The sequence below is a fragment of the Lonchura striata genome, chromosome 1 (genome assembly GCF_046129695.1).
Source record: "Lonchura striata isolate bLonStr1 chromosome 1, bLonStr1.mat, whole genome shotgun sequence".
In the NCBI taxonomy this organism is placed as follows: domain Eukaryota; kingdom Metazoa; phylum Chordata; class Aves; order Passeriformes; family Estrildidae; genus Lonchura; species Lonchura striata.
The window spans coordinates 129,375,502-129,397,325 of NC_134603.1; the positions used below are offsets into that span (position 1 = coordinate 129,375,502).

At 38.6% G+C, this 21,824-nt stretch overlaps 1 protein-coding gene across 1 annotated transcript in view; it reads right to left on the minus strand.

Annotated features, from left to right (window-relative positions):
- Positions 1-11,388: 11,388 nt before the first annotated feature.
- SCIN (scinderin) overlaps positions 11,389-21,824 on the minus strand; it is a 46,288-nt gene continuing 35,852 nt past the window's right edge. The window contains exons 9-16 of the mRNA XM_021538334.3: positions 21,281-21,402; positions 21,008-21,098; positions 18,419-18,589; positions 17,751-17,928; positions 17,145-17,266; positions 15,387-15,464; positions 14,055-14,115; positions 11,389-13,104 (exon numbers count right to left, since the gene is read on the minus strand). Coding sequence (XP_021394009.2) covers positions 12,971-13,104; positions 14,055-14,115; positions 15,387-15,464; positions 17,145-17,266; positions 17,751-17,928; positions 18,419-18,589; positions 21,008-21,098; positions 21,281-21,402 — 957 coding nt within the window. The 3' untranslated portion in view covers positions 11,389-12,970. The remainder of the gene's footprint in view (positions 13,105-14,054; positions 14,116-15,386; positions 15,465-17,144; positions 17,267-17,750; positions 17,929-18,418; positions 18,590-21,007; positions 21,099-21,280; positions 21,403-21,824) is intronic.

Consider the following 21,824-nt stretch of genomic DNA (forward strand, 5'->3'; position numbering starts at 1 on the left):
CATGATGCCATGTACTGCAGATGCAGGGGGATATGGCCAGAACTAAAGAACAGTAAAAGACAGAAGCAAATATGAGCAAATGTTGAAGGAGGGATAGGAAGGAACCAGCTGCATCACAGAGCTGAATTAGTTGTCAGACACAAAGGAATGAAGTCCTAAGAAGAATGGAATTATTGCAAGGACTGTGCACTGTCAAATACAGGTAGCTGGCCTATAGCAATGGGATCCCAACCCCCCATCTTCATGAGAGAGATGTGTTAGGAACCTCACACCACCAGTTATTGCTGCTCCATGTGGAAATCAAGCAGATTTCTCAATGTGTATGAAAGAGAAAATAAGTTACATTTCATATAATGACACGGCAGATCTAGGCTGGGGTAATATTTATTAATGTTTGTGTAATAGCAATAATGTTTATTATTACAGTAACCAACTCTAGCTCAGTTGTACATTCAAAAACTGAAGTTGGTTCTCTTCAACTATAGCCTACATCTCAGAACTAAAAAAGTACTGCTTTGAATTATTACACAGTTCTGAAAGTATTGCTTTGAGTTGTTATGTGGCTCATAAAATATTACAGTAGTTTCACCATGAATTTTGAGAACCCTCTTGAATATGAGCACTAAGAATGAAATAGCTGACAAATTGCAACACATGAGGTTTTGCTCTTAAGACTGTCTCTTAAATTGATGTACAAAATGTTTTGCACAAAGAAGCCTTTTATCATCTTCGCTATGTCTGCTGGATTCTTTTATGATAACTTACATGCTGCACGAATTACTTTGCTTTGATTATTAAAAAGTAGTTGGTGGTAGAAAATCTATTTCCTCACAATAAATAAGCTTAGAGCAGTTGGAGATGGAGTTGCTGTGTGTAGACCAGTTAATTAAACTTACTGTCATTTCATATGTACCTTCACGTGAAGTCTAACATCTATGTTTTGCTACTTTTGTTTTCATAAATAAACATAATGCCACATAGCAGGCTAACAAACAAAAAGCCTCTTCTGATACTGAGTGTTGCATCTTCAATTCTATTCAGATGTGTTAGCTGAAAGAAAGCTGTACTGACTAATTAATGTTCTTAGTCACACTGAGCAAGTGTTGGCTCAGGGTAACTGAAGATTTAACCTCCACCTTCCAAGCTCCATGAATTTTGGTTGTTTCATCCTCTGATGGGATGGCTGGAATGGTGGTGACTCCATGTTTATGGAACACAGGGAACAGACTGATCATTTTGTACATGTGCACCTTCTGTGATAGGGTGGGACAGCAGAAGGGTTGTCTTTGTGTTAAGGACTTGTATCACAAAACTCTCAGCCACACTGAGTGTTCGTTTAATAGCAAAGTGTAATTAATAAGGGTTTAACATAGATCCCCTCTTCATATGATACAAAGTTTTTAGTCACAAAATTCAAACCTGGACATAGGACTTGCTATGGGGTAGTTTTAAAGACTAGAAAAAAGCTTTTTTTTTACAGCAACCCCTGGTTTCCACCCCTACTTCACCAAGAAGCTGGTGCTAGAAAAACCCCAGAAAATATGTTTATTTAATAAATGGACAAAATACCTTCTACTTTAATTCTTCCTTACATAAGGTAAGACTTCATCATGAGCAATTCCAGTGTTCAATGTGTGATACTACACATGAGCAAGCCTTGGCTTGCATGTTTTCTTCAATGGTTGTATACTGATCAAAGACTTACATTCACCTCAGCAACAGGTTCCCCACCTCCTACCCTAGCTTTGTGACAGCACTTTTGCTTTTATAGGGTTTTTTCTCCTCTGGAACTAGTGACTTGAGTCACACTCTTTTGCTGAGAATGTAGTGCTAACTCAGTGACTCAATGCTAAGTTGAAAATCTTACCAGTTAAGAGAATGGCTTCCAATATCTTTTTTATTCCCCAGTATTTTTTCCTCCAGAAAAGCCATGGGCACTTTAGGGTTGTTTTTGGGATTGTTTTGTTTGGTTGGTTTTTTTTCTATGCCAGAGTCATTCTGAACAGTTTAAAATTCTATCAAGCTGAGATTTCAATATCAGCTGCAATCTTCTCATATTGCTTCCTTTGAAAAGGGTCGCAGAGTTTTTAAATATAATGCTTTAATATTATGGGAGCAATTTGCAAGGAGATTAAAAGTACTACAATTACAAATATAAGAGCAGCATATTTTATTTTCCCCCTGTATAGATGGATTTAATAGGTGAAGATATTTTCCCAGCTTCAGAATAATAATGGAAATGTTGGTAATATAACTACTGCTGTTTGAAATATTGCTAGCACAGAGTAACAATGAAGGAAAGAAAAAACTGCTATTAAGTATTTTTCTTTTCTGAAGAACTTTATAAATATTGTATAACTATTTAACATGTATAAAGCTGCTGACATTTGCTGGTATTGTAATAGATAGGAAAAAACAAACAGACCTTGGACATCAGGACAAAGAAGGCTTTTCTTTGATAAATTTATATCTTAGTTGATTTACTGTAGTGGGAAAAAAAAAGTTACAAGTTCTGACTGAAGCTTCTGACTAAGTGTTTATAGGATAAAACACTAATTTAAGCCAGTTCTTTCCTAACAATTCATCTGCTTGCAACAGTTACTTATTTAAAAGCTATGCTTTGTTCTTCAGTGCCAGGACAGGAAGAAGCACACAGCACTCAGTTCACAGAGTCAGAGTTAGCATATAGTTAACGAAATGCTTAAATGACAAATATAGCACACAGAAACCTGCCATGAGAGCATTTCAAAGACAGTCACAAAAGACAAAGCACTGAAGCTCCACTAATTTTTAGGGACTGGCCTGTTCCTGTGGCTGGCTGGAGCAGGGAGCCTGTGCCTGTGTGGTGTGCACAGCTGGATCTTGGATGTGTTCCCACCATTTTTGGCAACAACTGAGAGGTGATGCCCATCCAATATACAGGGTTCACTGTGAGAATGGGCAGGCTGTTGTTCTGTAGTAACTGTGTAAATCAAGTTAAGTACACACCTTGAAGAGGAAATTCAGTTGCTCATCTCTCCTAAAAAGGCACAGCAGCAATAGAAACAGATTTCACAGAGATTGCACTGTATGGAAATAAAATTTTATGGGAGATATGCCTAAGCTCCCAGGAGGGCTGTGAAAAATCTAGTCTCCGCTTTAGTGTATAATAATGTAGGTAGTACAATGATAATGTCATAGCTCCTTGAGCCTGGTGCTCAGAGGCAACAGCTAAGAGAAGTCCCCGCTGAGACAATGAAATGGACCCAAACAATTTGTTTGATGTTCTCCAACCACTGTTTGGTCATTTATCAGTGCTCCTAATAATAGGAGCTTGTGAGTGCTGCTTATAACTCCTGGTCACATACAGAACAATAGTATGGAATATAACTACTCTTCGGCTTTCTGAAAGCATCTCTTTCTTAGATGAGTGAAAAGAGAGACCTGCTGGCTCCCTAGATAGAGGGGAGGGGTTTATTTTTATTTTTTTTAAGAAAGAAACAATTTATTATTAATTTTAGTCAGATAACTGACCTCAAAGGTATGTTGTAATATCTTTAATGAGGTAATTAATTAACAATGTTCCTGAATAAAAAGACCGAATACATGCTTTAACAGATAAATTAACTTGGTCTTTTTAAACCACAGAAGACTGGTAAAGCCTACTGAGCATCTGTGCAGTCCACTGGTCTCATTCTCTGCAGTGCTTGCTTCACTTCCTACTAGAAGTCTTTCCCAGGCACTTCATTTTAGCTCTATAGATGTGAGGCATTTGTGAGTTTTCAAAAACTGTGTCACTGGCTGGACATGCATCTGAAGTGCACAGTGAAATACTTAATATAGCCCAGCAAAATAAAACATAATTTTGCACTCAGAATTCTATATGATCCAATTCTTCACTTGCAAATAAGGTCATATTTCTGAGTGGCTTTTTATTTGGAGATTCCCAGGAACTAGGAGTTTTGAGCTAAGACTTACTCATGTTAGCCCCTATTCTGACACAACAGCACTCCCAAGTGCAGTATGTGCAAACCCTGATATAGCAGGTCCTACAGCTTTGCCAGCTGTGTGGCAACTGCATCCAGACCCTGTGCATATTTGGATTTTGACCAATATATCAAATTTTGTTTTGAAGCAAGAGGGTGTTAAAAATCAGCTTTCCATGAGGGAATGGAAAGAGTAAATACTCCTTTGCTTTGATTTTTGGTATGAAAAGTAAACTTCAGTCAGCAGAATATGAATGAGAGCAAAGCATTCTAGATTGGATTTTCCTCAAGCCCAAACAGAGTTGTTTGGCTGCCAGTGATACAGAGTTTCAGTGCCTCAAAAGGATCTCTTTCCCCCCAGGGCCATGGATAGTTTCACCAGTTAGCCTGAAGTGTGGCATGAAGGTTTCAGTCTCTTCCACTGAGAAATGATGGGCATCTTATACTTAAGTACTGGATGTTTGCTGTAGTTTCTAAAACTTAAGCCAAATAAAAAAAATATATATAATTCTTCTTCTCAGAAGACAATACATAAGAGTTTCAATGTGAAATTTGAGCCTATTACAGTGTACTGTAGTAAAAGGAAAACCAACCCTTATCCTAGGGAACTCCCAGGTTTGTATTTATGATTAGATGAAAAAGGGAAGAAGAAACAAACCAAAGAGAGGACGATGAAAGAATAAGGTTTCAGGGAAGACAAACACTGTGTGGGTGGGGAGGAGTAATTTCATCTCCTTGCTCAGCTGTAGTCAAGATTTTTAAAATCTTATCAGCTCACCATGTCTTCTTTTTAAGTTAACGATAAATCTTAAAATTACTTCAGTGCATGAAAGATTAGGCCTACTGCTTGCTAAATGTTAAAAGCTAAGTCCCTTGAAAATTGATTTGAAAGCTAATCATGGGGGTGCTAGGTAGAAATCTTTCTTTCACATCTTAGGTTTCAATTCTTGAAGGCAAACAACAATAAACTCACTTTGAAGACCTTATAAAACCTGTCCCTGCAAAATTGTTTCTGCTTTCCTCTCCCAGGGAATATAATTCAAAAAAACCACATCATACATTCTAATTCCATAATATTGAAAAAGAGAAGCCTTTCAGAGAATTCAGCACAGCTTCTGCCACTAGAATTTGTAAACTCACAGAAAACCCTGCCAAAATACTAATTTTTAAATGCATACTTTTTAAAGCCTTTTGTTGACATCATAGCATTTTATCAGAATATAGGTTTACCATTCTCTGGCTCTCATGGCCACACCACACTACTTAGCAAGCTTTAAACAAAATAAGTAAGGCAAATAAACAAACTTGTGGAGGAACTGATTGTTTAGCTGAGATTTTAACTGAACTCCAGTGAATGGAGGCAATACTGCAAGAGGCAGTAGTTGAAGTGCTGCAATGGTAAACTGGGCAGTTTTCATCTCTCTGAAACCTTCCTCTTCACCTCTACCAGAACTGATCATAGAAGACTAAGAGTCCAGGCAGGACTCTAGTGAGCAGAAGCAGCAGTGGAATACTATGAATATAATAAATTCTTGTTCTAATTGAATTATTTTTTTCAAGACCTCTCTACCACTCAAAAAGAAAAACCAAACAAATAATACCTCCTTATGTAAGGAAAAAATAACCATGGACATACTGTAAACAGAAAGAAAGGAAGCCTTCATGCTTTGAAGATTTTGTATTTCAAATGAATATATGATGCATTCAGTACATGAGTAGATGTAACCCCAAACTGAATCTTCAGAGGAAGCATGATAAAGCTTTAAAGAGGTTATAAACGCTTATATCCCTTCCTCCTGGTTTAAGGATGGAAGACCTCTGAAGACATACATCATTCTGTGAAAGCCTGTTACTAAATCTGAGAGATTCTGCCTGCTGAGGGTCACTTTAAAAAGCCCTGCCCTTCTGCTTAAGGACACTGATATCTGCACAGTCTTTCACCTCAGCACAGCACAACTGTAGATACAGGGATTTTCAAGTTGGCATCACAGCACTCTCTGCAAATCATTCATCTTTGAGTCCTTGCTGAGGATTGATTGAAGGCACAGCAGTCTGGCACATAAAGCATATATGTGTATCTGTGTTTTTCAGACCTGTGATAAGTCAGACTTGAGATAAAACAATAGCCATCAGTAGTCACCACAGAAGCCCTAACTCCAAGCTTTCACTGGACCAGTGTGATGAAATTGTGTGAAACCAATAGTAGCAGCCAGCAGACATTTGTTGAAGAGCCAGGACAACATTTAAATGCAAAACCAAAGCTTCAAAATGAATAAGAAATTTGGTAATCTTCATCCCTCCATCTGTAGTCAGTGAGCATTTTTGTTTCTCTCAGTTCATGCCCTCGACTGTGGACAAGACTCCTCATGCTCAGTCTCTGGATTGAAGCCACGTCTGTTACCCAGTATAAGTCAGTAATAATGAAAGAAAGATCCAGTATATTATCAACACTCTCAGTCCTTAAGTCAACCACAAAACACCACTTGCCAGAAACAAAATGAGCTGTACTGCAGAGAGGCTTCACGTTTTAACAACAGCAGCAGAAAAGTTTCAGGACATGGGAGATCAGACAAGATGCCATCCCTTTTAAAAGCAAATCTCTTCACTCTCTTCATTCTCTACATGGAAGTAAAGAAGCACCTGAGGATTTAGCTATTTCTTTGTGAACACGGCAGAGCTTTGTCTTTGCTTCATACTTAAAATCCCCAGAGCAGTTGCTCCCAATCTGGAGAGGAATTTTTATGGACTTGATGCAGATACACCCTTAATGAAGTGTCAAGGCTGAACAGGTGAGGTTGAGAGATCTATTTTAGCTTATATTTTGTTTTAACATAAAAACTTTTGAGCCTCTGCCCTTCCTCTGCTGCCCTAATGCCTCAGCTGGTGGAACTGCAGGCATTCTTCAGCAAGTCTCTGAGGCATCACACTCATTTTGTCTAATCCTGCTCTGAGCAAGTTGTGCAGCCTGGCACCCGTAACCCAGACAGCTGTCTGGATTATGAGCAGCACCTACAAGATGACAGTATTGACAAGTGACTTGACTAGATCAAACATTGTACAAACACATGGTAAGAGACAGCAGCTTAAATAAACAGGGAAAGGGTTGAGGAAATCTTCATTTATTAGGTAGAGAATAGGACAGTGAATTCAGTGATTCACTTTTCACAAACAGGAAATACAGGTACCAGAATCCCTGTTTGCTGCTTTGAAGATCAGACAAATTTTCATCACCTATCCTCAAACAATCTTAAAAAAAGATCACTTTGAGTTTTGGGAATTCACACATGGGATTATTTGGATGCTGAAGTGCATCTGCAAATGCTAGGATGGGACAGAGTCTGGCAGCAGAAGGCTGCCTGGGCCTATCCAGAAAGAGAGTAGGGGATTTTTAGGGTGAGTTTCTTGCTGTTCTTGGTGGTAGGACATTCACTGTCACTTCTTACCCTAGTAGGAGAATAGCTGGTTAGTGTTGGGAATCTTAGCAATCAGCAATCTTTGGTGCCATTAGAGATATCTGCAGCCCTCTCAGCTGGCTAAATGGGGACTCTGATGTGCTGCAAGGCCAACTACAGGAAACCTGTGACCTTTCTGAGAGCCTCTGTGAAAATCTAAGCCTTGAGGGTAATCTGTAATCTTCCAATCAGCGGTCTGTTTTAATCACAATTGTTTTTGCACCTGCCTCTTCTGTAGCAAGTGTATGAGACAACACAAAGCATGGTGAACTGTTGGGCAAGTGATACTAAAATCACCTGATTGCATCCAGCCTTGATGTTAGTATTGCCAAATGCTGGGAAATCACCCTGAGCCACCTCTGTGATATCTGTTGAAGAGCAACAAAGAGCTGTGCTCTTATAGCACTGTTAAGAGGCATTTTTAAAGTAATCAAAGCATTGTTGCTGCCTGTGCCTCTGGGCCTTTCAGTGGGATACTGTTCAGATTGTTCCAGTCTCCCCTGCTTGCCTCTATGCAGCTAATTTTTGAGGCAATGATCTGCAGTCTAACAAACAATAAAAATCAATGCTTTCACTTGATGCTTTTAATTCATGTGCACGGAGGGCAAAATTTCACTGCTGGCTGATTAAATGTTGTAGTAAAATGTACAGTGTTGTGGTTCTCAGTACTCTCTTAACCCTCTGAGAACACTCACAGGGTGGAAGTGTGAATGCGTTTAGGAAGAAGCCTGATACAGACTGTTTCACCTTCCACTTGCTCCCCTGGAATAACTCTGTCTGCTATTATTAAAAAAATCAGCTTACATATTCTGTTCTGTAGGGAATTTTTTTTTTCCTCTGAAATGCAAATATGCTTTAATATCAAGAAGAAAATGACAAGCAGAGGGAGAAGGGCCAAAATAATCACCTGTTAATGTTATGCCATGGTGGGCCTCCCAGTTCCCATTGGTAAGCCCTTCTCCTTGCATCTTGGAAGTTTTAATTGAAGTGAGTGTAGTATATTCATTTGTAGCATAAGGTAATGGGCTAAAAGGAAGAGAAGGTCAAAGTAACTTGATGCCAGCCAAGATAGGATGTAACTAGTTATTAAGGACATGTAGTAGATTACAGATCTGATTGTGTTTTCAGAAGTTCCTTTGATTTTACCATCAGACCTCCTTGACGTAAGAAGGGAAGAGTATATTACTTCTTTATCTAAAGACAAAATTATTGTATTTAAAAATTAAAATGCAAGAATTTGTAGAGTCAGCACAACAAAGTATTATATAGCTCTGATTTTGTTAGGTAATAATTTTTTGGTTTATATACTCGCATTTGGCTCAATTAAGTTATAAAGGTAGAACCAGTGAGATGCTGGTGAAGCAGCTGTATCCTAGAGCAAAATTTGAAGGTTTTTTCTCAAGCTTTCCTATAGAGAAGTCAACTCTGAAGAAGTATTTCAGTCATTGAAAATAATAACTTTGGGCCAACTTTTTTTCTTTTTAATTCTTTTACATTCAGTAAAAATGAAGACTACAAGAAGATTACAAGATTCATAACAAGAACTGTTCCTGTAGAACATTTCTAAAGATGTCTACATGTCTGGGAGCATCTCCTGCTATAGTCTAGTGAGCAAAACATTTTCTGTGTGATTCCTCAGTTCTCCTGTGAGAGAGAGCACCATAATCCTACTGTCTACCACCTCCCATCATGAGCATTTTCTTCCTGCTGTTGAAGCCTGTGTGAGTCTGCACTGGCAATGAATCAAATCATTCAACTGAATTTAGCTGCATTTAACATAATAATTTACAGCAGATCTAATTCTATATAGCACCATGTGCTATGGTCAAAATTGTGGGAACTCAAAATGTCTCTCAGACATTTTTAGAGGTTCCAGGCCTTGGTCAGAAGCATTCTAGACCCTGGCAGACAGCTGAAAAACAACTGTGATTTTGAGTTTGAGCCATGGAATGAATTACCAACTTTGGAGGTGGAACAAGCAATCACAAAAGGTTAGATAGTATAGTATAAGTAGTTACGAAGTAGAGGGGAAATTTTTTTAGTATTGTACAGGGGGGTTTTAGCACATGTACAGGGGGGTTTTCACTTTGTACATGAGGGTCAGAAGTTCTAAGATGGAGGAAAGTGGGCTGATCCCATCCTTCTTCCTTCTTCTTCCTTACCTCCATGTTCTTGGTGATGTTGGCACTCATAGATTGGTTTAGAGTAGAAAAACACTTGGCAACGTAGGTAGTAGGTATTGGGGAATAATTGTAAACATGTTATACGTAATATATCTTATAAAAGATAGCAGCAACCCTGGGCGGAGAGAGAGACGAAGAAGACAGCAGATAGAGAGGATGTCAGGGTGTGTGTGTGCCTCTACCCAGGCCACTGATCAAATAGCTGCAGTCCAAGAACATAATCTGTTAGATAACTAGCAATAAACTGCCTTGAGACCAAACAGCTAAGCCTGCGGAGTTTTTCTTTGGAAGCACGGGTTGGAGGAGGAATTTCACCACCACATGTGGCCCCAAAACAAGGCTGGGGTTCCCACACAAAATGGGTATTTACAACAATGATATCAGAAGCTGACTCCTGTCCTGTGCATAATCTGTAGTTATACTCTATGATTATGGTATTTTATGTAATATAAATACTACATAGTGCTATAATGTCCTGATAGTTCTAAGGATTCCTAACACCTTTCTGTTGCAATGAAATAAAGATGAAAAAATGATGCTGTGTGTACAACCAATAGAACATGAATGCTTTCTGTTTGGTAGTAGCATAATAAAACTCCTAAATCAGGGTCTAATTTTGCCATTGCAAGTAAGGTGAACATACTATTACTGTGTGATAATACTGCAAGACATAGTTTATTCTTGACTGAACTTGACTGTATATAGATCTGCAACATTTTTTCTACAATGAAAACAAGGCAGATTTGATATGTGTATTCATAAAGTTAGGTGATTAAATATTTTCTAGAAAACAGCTTAATATTTCTTTATCATTTTCAAGCACTCTTAGTCCATCCTGTCTTGTCCTCCCTCATTCTTTTCTTCTTAAGAAATAAATAACATCTTTGTGTGTACTGCACATATATTATGAAAAATAAACTTCCTCTCTGGCAAGCAAACCCAAGAACAATGTTGCTAGCAGCTGTTGTGCTTGAAGCCCAATGGAGAATACTGTTCCCTTATGAGCTCTCAATGCCCTTCTCAACATCAGCAATCAACATGCCAGAACAATGTATTACAAACTCAAAAGCCCAGGCCAGGAGACCACAAAAGCTCCTCTGTCTTGTGTGAGGGAACTGAAAGGAGGCTTTCACAGTGCTGGAGAATATGCTGGCAGACTGTGCCAGTTCAGAGCCCTCAGTGTCCCAGAAGATGTTTATGTTCAAGAAGGACAAATCTTGTCTAATCTTTGGTTCAGAAGCTACTATAACTGTTATTTTTTTAAAATTGAGAAGAATCATATGTATTTGTTGAAGATGACAACCAGATAATTACAGGCTGCTTAATGGCTGAGGCACTGAAAAGGTCTTTGTGCATCTTCCAGCAGGAGAAGGACATCTTATCTACTCTCAAAAATAAGAAGCAAGATGTATCCTTTAAAAACAAACATAAACCTATTTCCTTATATTTTATAAAGTAGTTATTTATGTACTCAATAATTTTTGCAAGCAAAAAGTTATAAAACCAGAGAGTTTGATTAACAACAATGGTGTTTTTTCTTAAAGATGAAAATAACAACCTAATAAACACATAGTTCTTTGATTTTCATTTAGGTTTGTAATTGTCAAGTTGCTGAGAAGAGTTAAGCTTCCATTAGGTAAAATGGCACCAAAATCAAAACAAGTAACTTCTCACTGCATTGTCCATTTAAAAGGAAGGTGCCTACTTAGGTTTTCAGGAAATCTTGGTAGATGCCAGTGAAAGCATTGCGCTACAATATCTCAGAGAGAGGAAGATCAGCCTGGCATATAGAATACTGGTTTTTATAACTTTATTTTAAATGAAATCACATTCAGATACAGCCCAGCTACATTAGCAGATATTTAAACAAATGTTTAAAGCTAACTCCTATAATTAATTTCTTAGCTTCACAATTCTTTTGTCATTGACATTATGAGCTTAGACTAAATTCACTCTTTTGCATTACCCTGATTTAAAATCCCAAGCATGTTAAAAAAATACAAAAATGTGTAAAATTTCACTTTCCAACATAACTTACAAGAATAATAAATCTGCTGAAATGCTATCATTAAAAAGCCACATCAGTATGATTTGCAGCTGTATTAATTGTTGTTTAAAATAAGCATTACTGGATAAGTGATCAAAGGAGTGCTAAAGATCTGAAGAAGTTTTCCCACTGCCCTTAAGTAGATTTTTTTTTCTGGCTAAGTTGCAAATAAAAGCCACTTTGAAAATGTACTTTTAAATTCACCAGAATAAAAAAAATCTCAAGTAAGTGTGCCTGAGAGAAAAGAGAAGGCCATATTCATGATGTATACTCACATTCCAAATTCCCAGAAATGCTACTGAAACAAGGGGTTTCCTTGTTTTTGACGTGCTTGATATTTGTCTACCACCTGCACATAAAATTAGAAAGACATCCTGCACCTGACAAGGTGAACAGTCTGCATGCTGAAGAAGAACTGAGTACTGCTGAGTAAGGCAACTGAGGTGAAGTATGGCTTAAGAGCAATCTGGTTAAGGCAGAGTATGTGTTTTCAAAGCTGTTGCTTCTGCTTCCACTTCAAAGCACTAGTGCACTACAATGTGTTTAAGAGCTTTAGTTAAAAAGACCTAGTGGAGCTGGAGCTGCTTGAGAGGTAAATCTAAAGGAATTCATTACTATACACTAGGCAGTCTCTCAAAAGAACCTTTGTCAATTTAATATTCTGATGGTATTCAGTCTAAAGCTCCACACATATATGTATTAACAGGGCAAACAAACATGTTAAGCACAGCCTTCTCCAAATATCCATCCATTATCTGCCCCCTGTGAGCCACAACTCCCATTGTGGATCAGACATTATGTGAATATTTCAATGAATTTAGCAATACATGGGCCTAGTAATTAAATCAGATGCAGCCCTTTCCTCGCAATGGATAGTTTTATTCCTCTGTCAGGCCAAATTCAGCACAGTATTATCCTGACCCTAATCAAAAGGATTAGGCATTGTGGCGTTAGTTTTGATTTTGAAGTGAAGATGGAATTTGGTCAATTTCAGCATATTAAAATAAACTGATCCACAGCTTGTCTTTAAAAGAATCAGTAGATTAAAGAAAATGTATTTCTTTCTTTTAAGATTAAAGACTGCTAGCACTTTCTCTGATTACTACTAGAAGAGCCCCCCTCACCCCATTTGGCCAGTTTACAATTATCATTTATCCTTTCCAGTGCTAAGAAATTCTAGGTTATTCACAGAAATACATCAATTCTCAGGAAAGTGTAACAACAGATGCATCATATTGTTGCATAAGCTTATGCTTAAAAATACTAGAAAGTAGCTGGGCTCTGGTCATTCTTTGGCTTGAAGCTGGAATCTCCTTGGAGAGATCAGTTCTTCCATTTGTTTGAGTCCCAAGCCAGGAACCAGCCTGTGAATGTGGGGGGTTCATGCCCTTGCTTCACAATTACAATGGGGGTTCCCTTATCTCTGCCAGAAGGATCTGTTTCAATATAGCGTTTGGCTAAAAACAGAGAGGAAATAAAACATGGAATAATTAGTTAATTCCTTTGGTATAAAAAAATACATTAAAAGCCATTAAAATAACACAGGGCTGCTATAATGCAGTATTCAATTAATTATTTCAAAGGCAATGAGATGATCAGGTAAAGGCTGATTTTTCCCAGCTGGCAGTGAAGGAATTTTGCATGAAGTTAAAAGAGAGGGATTGCTTTTCTGAGCAGTTTGTTGCCATACAGCTGGGTTTTGGCTCTTAAACAGGAGAAAGCATTTGCTGGTGCTGTGAGGATGCACAAGCTTCATTCCCATTTCGTCCACGTAAAAGCCAGTGAGTGTAGTTTCCCTTGACATCTCAACATGACATCAATACATATGGAAATACAGCCAGGTAACCCCAGTGCTCCAGGGAAACACATGCAAGTGTTTTCAGCATGAAATTTGTCAGAATAGCTCAGCTATATTAAGTCACACCAGGGATGACACATGATTTTTCAAGGAGGTATGTGACACATAAGTTGTCTTGATTTGTTCTGTTTGTTCTCTAATTGGAATTTCCTCCTGCAAATTTCACTGAGTGAAGGATGGCACTACAAGGACTTGCTGGTAATCCTTTCTCTAGATACAGTATTGAGGGTGCAGGTAAGTCGGGACCTCCTTTTAAATTCCTTCTCTCTTCAGTGCAGTTACTTTTCATAGGGCTCTCCTACATATTATTTTAAAAGCTCTGCAGCTCAATAATGCTATCTTGATTAATTTTATCCTTCATAAACTTACAGAGTTTTAAAGTGCATTTAAAGTTAAAAATAGTAATCTCCTGTATTAAATCTTAAAAAACTCAGCAACACTTCGAGACACTGTAAACATAACTAGATTTCTTCTACACCATATTTTCCTCTTAGTTAAGTAACATTGATGCTACTTCACTAAGAAATGTGACAAATTGATTTGATTTACCAGATTTAATGGATTCCTGTCGCTCAGTTTCATTAGCGTCCTTCCCAATCCAGATGAAAACCTGCAAACAGAGGAAAGACATAACTCCCCTGGTGTTATAAGGATGTTGTGTACAGCTGGTAAAGTACAAAATAGTTAATTTCCCTAGGAGAAACAATATATACTATGAAAAGAGCAGATGACAGAGCTCTCACCAACCACAACTGATGTTTTTTTCTCCCTTGTGAGAAAGTGTAGTTATGCCCTCTGAAATCTCACTGCTCTCTATGACACTGGAAGGCCCGACCTTTATTCATTCTGATGAAAGGATCTCTAATTACCTTTTCCATAGGTATCTTTTACATTTTTACAAGGAAATTGCTCTTTAGGTGCAGGTAGTAATACTGTCTCTGGTTTGAACTCTGTGTACACATCAACATTTGTGCCCTGGGTGACTGCTAGACAACCAACTGAAAACCACAAAAACTAGAGCTTGATCTGCAATCCCCCGCACTCCTTTTTCTTTCTCTCCAGGATTTGCTCGGAAACAAACTATATGTCCCAAGACTTCTTATCTGACTTGGTAAGCCCCAACTACTTTCCATCCAGCTCTTCCTCACCACCCCTTCATCACTCCTTTACATAGGAACCATGGACATTCCCTCTTATTTCCAAAATTCTCAGCCTTTTTTTCCTTAAGAGTTAGGCTGAAGAAGACAAATAGGGTATGGGCCTTCTCCTCTTTCCCTCCAAGAGGAGAGGAATGGTAGAGAGAATGCATTTCTATGAGGAACAGATGTGTTCTCTAAATCTGCAGTGAGTTTGCCTGTCATTCAAAAACTTCTCTACATTTTCAGTGAACTGGGCAATGCTGGAGATTATTTCTGTCACCCTCCATTCACTTTCTAGTATGAGGAAATTTTTGTAAGGGTCTGTCTAGTGTTGTTCCCTTTCTCTACTAGGACTTTTTGTAGGTGGCTCCTGCTACAAGAATTTAGTGGATTCTAAATACATTCAATGAAATAACATTTTTTAATTAATACATTTTTGTGATGAAGTCATGAACAACACTATTGAGAACCTTTTCAGAGCACTGCTGGGGCGTACACTCTTGCAGCCTCCATTGGTTTGAATAAGAAGTGCCTGCCGTGGTCTCACATGCTTAGAAATTCTATGGCATGTGTGAACACCAGCACATCATATAGCTCAGAAAGTGTAGCTCCTTTTGGTATAATTTAAAGAAAACAAAACAACTTCCATTCTGTCAAGGTGATTGTTCCTCCCATCTTACAAACTAAATGATTAAGAATAAATTATCCTTGTTGTCACAAAAAGCAGTGATACACAGCTCACCTGCTCCCAGACATCCAGCAACATGACATCATCTTCAGCCAAATCATCCTGAGTGAATTCTCCTGGGACCTCTTCAATCTAGAAAGGATAATATGTTTTGAGGGTGTTTTTTTGTTTTTGTTTTTAATGATTCATCAAGGCATACAATTTTGCATAGACCTAAACTATTTTAAAAATGTTAAGAGCAGAGGCTGATGAACAGTTCTTTTGGCTTCTAAAGGATCAAACCCTAAACTGATTTGATGAATGCATTAAGGGTGTTTCTCTGAAACAAAACAAATCACGTAATGGCATGTCCTGTAAAATCAGCTCTCAGTTTTTCAGAATTGGTAAGATATCCTCAGGAGAGGCAAAGATCTACATTGTAATTGTTGACTATTGTTAAGTTGGGACTGAGGTCTGCCAGAAGAAGGAGACAAGGAAATTTGAACCTTGATCTAACCAAGCTGATACATTCATGCAGCTTACCTTCCTTAATTAGGAAAAGAAACTGCTTTGGTTTGCAGTGGGTGAGCTCAGAGATGAAATACACACCCAACCAAGCTTCCCAGTCACTTGACAATGGGACGTTATAATTGACTAAGCCATTAAGGATTAGTCCCCAAAGAAAAGGCAGACTGCTTGCTTCTTCCAAGGACATAGGAAGATAGAAAGAAGTTTAATATTATTCTGTATGAGAAGAAGAGATAATAATGTAGCTAATGTTTCCTACTTTTAAAGGACTGTCAAGGGTTTGACTATGTGTGGTCATGTAGGAGTGCCAAAGGGACAACAAGCAGATGGTGAAGAAGACATTCCTTTTGCCCACCCTGTGTTATGGTGGCCAAAAGGTTAGAGTGGTCTCACCTGCCTCTTCTGGGACCTCTAATGGTGGTGACTCAGTTACTAGAGAAAAGCTATAGGAAAGAGGTGATTTCACAGAATTTGGAGGGAATTTAAAATAAAAAGTAAATCTATAGCTCCCAGCAGACTACTGCAGAGAGTTTGGTTCCTATTACTGTATTTCCCAGAAGTAGTTTAGAAGCTTGTTAGAAGAATACACTTTCCTATTCTCCTAAGATTTTGAAGTCCTTATTAAAGGATTCTGTTTGTTTTATCCTTATCCAAATGACTGGGCTGTGCCTTAAGGACATTGCCAGCTATGTCCTTTGTCTAAAAAGGAGTGTGCCCTTGCCAGCTGGTGACACAGCATTGCCCTCCAGAACATGGTAAGTAATTAAGCCTGAATCAGACTTAATACCCAGTGCATAGCTCTGGGCATTTCTGCCACGGAAGTAGGTCTTCCTACCTCCTTGAGCGCAGGCCAATACCTTAAGGGCATAATTACACATCTTAAATATCTATGGAAAATTTCAGACAGCTCAGGATTTTTGGGAAGCAGCATTTATTTTCCTCACCACCACTGTCAAACACGTAAGGGGCAAGGCACTAACCTCCTCTCTCTCAGCAAATTGATAGCAATCTGGTGATGCTCTGCAAGAATTAAATTGCTTTTGACTGGGCAAATACCTCATCTTTTTGCATCTGCAAGCTTCTGTTTCCAGGATGGAGCAGGCTCTGGATACAAACTTCTGCAGTATTAATTGTTCTGTTCATCCATTGCATTTGGGTAGTTTAAAGCATCAAATGTTCACTCTCTAGTTCTTGCCAAGCTGGCTAACTAAGCCAGATCCCCAAATTCATTTAATGACCACTGATTTCCAAGGTAAAATATACTAGAAAATATATAACTAAACAAAGTATCCATAATATACTCACAATAAATCTGCCTGTTTTATTAGAACAGCCATACAAGCGAGGGGGATGATCTTCAGCCTTTGTCAAGAGTTGTGATGAAGTCTGGTATTTTTTTTTACCTCCAAGTGCTTTCCAGAATTCCTCTAAAATACATAATATATAATTTATCCACCAGCTGATTTAACATTTGATGTTTTAGCTTGTTAGACAGCATTTCAGAAATCCCCAGTCTCTTTGCTGTCTCAAAGATGAATGCCTTACTGCCTTTTCTTACAGTACTTCCTGCAGTTTGTCAAAATACCAAAATCAGTTGCATACCTAGGAAGAATCACAGAATTATAGAATGGCCTGAGTTGGAAGGGACCTTAAAAATCGTCTAGTTCCAATGGCCCTGTCATGGGCAGGGACACCTTTCAGTAGATCAGGTTGCACAGAGCTCCATCCAACCCCTCCTTAAACACTTCCAGGGATGAGGCGTCTACCACTTCTCTGGGCAACCTCAGTTCCAGTGCCTCACCACCCTCCTAGTAAAGATTTTTTCCCTAATATCTAATCTAAACCTACTGTATCCATGCAGTGCTGTGTATTCTCAGCTGTCTATTAGCAGCCACATGGCTTCATACAAACCTGGTTCCTGGCCTTCAATAATCTTAGCAGTCTGGCATTTCAGAACAGTGGCAATGTATTGAGCTCCTTGTTCCTCTTCTTTACTTGCTCCTTTTCCTACCCACGTGTACCCAGAGTTGTTTGGCAGTTTCAGAACAAAGACATCATTAGAATTTAGTGACACTGCGTCAACATCAACCTAGATAAGAAAAGAAATTGTTTTATTCCTCAAATCTTCAAATAAAGTAATTACTGTTATGCATGTTTATATAAAATGTGTAGACATGTTAATCTGCTACGCTTTTGGTCTTCAATTCTTCCCTAGCTTTATATTGATACAGATTAGAGAAGGATTTAAGACAGAGAACTGACTTGCAGGGCAAAACTTAGGTTTGCAATAAGAAAGACCATCTCATAGGAGTTGCTGATTTCTTGTCTATTCTTTGTCAACTGACTGTTCACTGTGTTTATTCTTACAGTTCCTCTGAATGATGCAGACTGATTCCAACCAGCTACAGCATATTCTCTTTGGTTTATTGGATGGGTTTATTAAATGTGTGTAATGTGTTGGATTTGGAGTTCAGTGCTCCTACCAGATATGACCACCCAACAAGATTACTCAGAGAAGCTCACAGCAGCTCTCTTATGTCCCACTGGGAATAGCTGCTTTACTTAGCAGGTGACCTTACCTCTGCAATCCTAGTAATGGATGCCAGGTTCCTGCGGATTTGGAAGAGTCGTGTTGGTGGAGCAGGTTTCTGACCTTCCTTCTTGGATGTCCCATCCTTGTAGACAATAAGTAGTTTGTTTTTGAACAAGCTCAGTAAATGTGCAGGCTCTTTGCCTTGACTGACTCGGATCTGTACATATGTAAAGAAATGCAATAAATTAAACAAAAGAACACAAGTAGTTATTTTTGGTCTTTGATGAATAACTATGGGGATCTTAGCAAACAATCCTAAGTATGTTAGCAAAAATGAGAACTGGCAAGCTGAAAAGATCTAAAAATATAGTTCCAGACATACAGAGTTAGAGCATTTGTGAGATTTTTTTTGTCAATCACACTGACACAAAGACAAGATTCAAACTTCCAACACCATATTTAGCTGATTAAAATGGCTGCTATAAAAATCACTCATTTTTAAAAGAACTATCATTTCATAGTGTTTTATAGAGTGACTTAATTCTCTTGAAAAACTGTCTTGGAAGTTTAGGTGTATTTAAGCAGAAGAGAATGGTTATTCATTTTATTCATTATTTCTCTATGTATTTTATCTGCAAGAGGATGAAAAAGAGTAGCAGGAATTTCTCATCCTGCTGAATGGATGATGAAAATGAACTTCCATTACAGATGTAAAAGATGCTACTGCCATCTAAAAAAACCACATTGCACTACAAAGAATGACTATTTTTATGTTATTGTATGATAGAAGTTATTTGTATGCAACCATTTAATTTTCCTTTATAACAGTGCCATTGGCCAAGGTAGGGGGCTGCAAGTCCCTGCCTTTCATTCCCAGAGAGAAAGGGATAAAAGGGAATGAGACACGCTGTGCAGCCAGCAGAGCAGAAGTGGAGAGTCCTCAATGAGGCCTGGGGCAGCTGAGAGCTGGGGTGCCAAGGGGGCAGCTGCAGCTGGGCAGAAGCAGGTGCTTTTACTTATTTCACAGGTGGATAGACTGTGCAATTTTCTGGTAAGGCTAACCTAGGACACATATACTTGTAAGGGACAAACTGCAGCAGGATTTTACAAATGGGAAAACAAAAACCTTAACCCACAAAAAAAACCAAAAACAAAACCAAAAAACCGCCACCAAAACAAACAAACAAAAAACCCCACCCAAATAAGCTCAAAAAACCCCAAATGACCCAAACAGCACAGTGAAACATATTCTTGCAAGCCCAACGTTTTAACTGTCATTGGTACTGTCGTGCCATCTAGTGACCACATAAAATAGCACACTTAAAGCTTTCAAATAATGCTGAGAGACATGCAAGGCATAGGTAATATATTCTACTGTTTGCATAAAAATGCACACATATACATATACATGGATATGTACACATATATATTCCTAACCCATTGCAGGCTGAAAGTACTTAAGTATCAGATCTACTGCAGTGAAATGGAACTCCTTCAGCTTCAATAAAAACACTTCTTTAGCACCTTACGATTGCAGTAGTAATATTGCTAACAATAACAGTAATATTGTTATTACTTTAAGATTAACATTAGCCTTAAGTAGGAGGCAGGACCACATCGTTCTGGACACAGTCCAAATATAGAGCACATGTTAGGAATATTTCAAGTAGTAATTATCTAAATGTATTCTAATCTTTCCTTAATCTAATTTCAATCATAAATTATAACTGATTAGTGGCTAAAAGTATGGGCTGTATTTTTATCTGTACCTTGGTGGGTGGGAAAAGCCTTTTGCTTTTGTAATTAAGAAATGGGAATCACAGAATTATCTCCTGCTGCATAGAAAATCTCTGCTTGTCCCTTGTCATCTTAAAGCTGGCTCTCAGGTCTTCACCTTCCCGTCCCTTCTCAGTAGTGATATAAGGAGAACACACCCAGTCAAGCTAAGGACTAGCTTATCTACTCACACCCTTTAGCTGCCACAGTGTCCTGTGCTTTGCTTTGCACACCCCATTTCTGCACATGAGGATCTGTATCCTGCTTTCACGGAGTGCAAGCACTATGGGATGGGAAAACCCAAGTTATGTTTCTCAACGAGGCAAGGAATAGTCAGACCCTGTTGCACAATTCCAGCAGGCTTTCCTCTTCTGTCTTTCATGTGGCTTTCAGTTCTCCCAGAGTTCTTTGGCCCTCTAAAAGTCAGGTGTCTTGTCTGAGCTAAATATCACAACTTCCTCCATAATCAAAAGGAGATGGGAGCTCCCACACGGCTATTGACTTGTCACACTCTGTTTGGAGTGAGTTGCTCTGGGACAGTCTTATTCAGTCTCCACTGGCTATGCACAGGGTCTGTAAGTGTTAGCAGGACTGAAACTTAATTTTAAAACAGTGTAAATCAAAGGAAACAAAAGGCAGTTTTAGGTTCTGGCATATCTGTGTTCTTTTGGATAACTACATAAAGGACGATTCAAATGGGCAATCTCTGGCAACTTTAACAGGATCCCATGATGCTTGGCTTGATACAGACCTGAGCAATTGGCATTTACAGTCTTTAAATGCTAGCTCCTCCTTTCAATTCTCATCAAAATTTGCATATATCACACGCTCTGATGGATTTTATCCAAAAGCGACTAACCTGTACAGCCTGATCATTTAATGACCGATCCAGCTGAACAGTCAGAAATGCAGAAGCAGTCAGTTCATCTTTTGTAGCATGAGCTCCTTGCCTGAGGAAGACAAGGAGAAAGACAATGGTTAAATTTGGCTTCAAAGTAACCCAGATCTTGTGCTTTATGACAAATGTACAGTGAACAATCTTACATTTATGTATGTTCTACTCAAAAGGACATAAAGTCAACACAAAATAATATCCACACTCTGCAGGGCTGTGCAAAGGCACCAAACATACCATGTATAGATGATCTTCCCTCTAGGGTAGGTGTAGAGGATAATGTAACAGTCACCCCCATAGAACTGTCCATATGTCTCAGGTCCCACAGGAACTCGGCCACTGCTTTCCACACGCCAGATCTGGGAAAATAAGGAAATCATTGGAGATTGCTGAACTTCATTCTGAGACTCTTCACTAAGTGTTTTACAATCTTATCCCTTCAGTGTCCTTTCTGCTCCCAAGTGTTATTGAATAAAACAGGGAGGTAAATACACCCTGTGCCCACTGAATTAATATGGACCATCAACAAGGGGCTGCAATACATTTCTCTTTGTCTTGATGCTTTTTTCACACATGATCACTTCATAATGCTATGTTGAACACCTTAACACCTTAGGGTGACAGTATGACATGGCACAACATTATGATCCATTATAAAACTAGCATCATTTTAGAGAGGCACACTGCAGTCAGATAACAAGGTGTTAGGCAGGTTTCTTCCTATTCCATTCACTACAGCCCAGTTGAGCTAAAAATTCACTGCTCAAGCCTATGGACCATC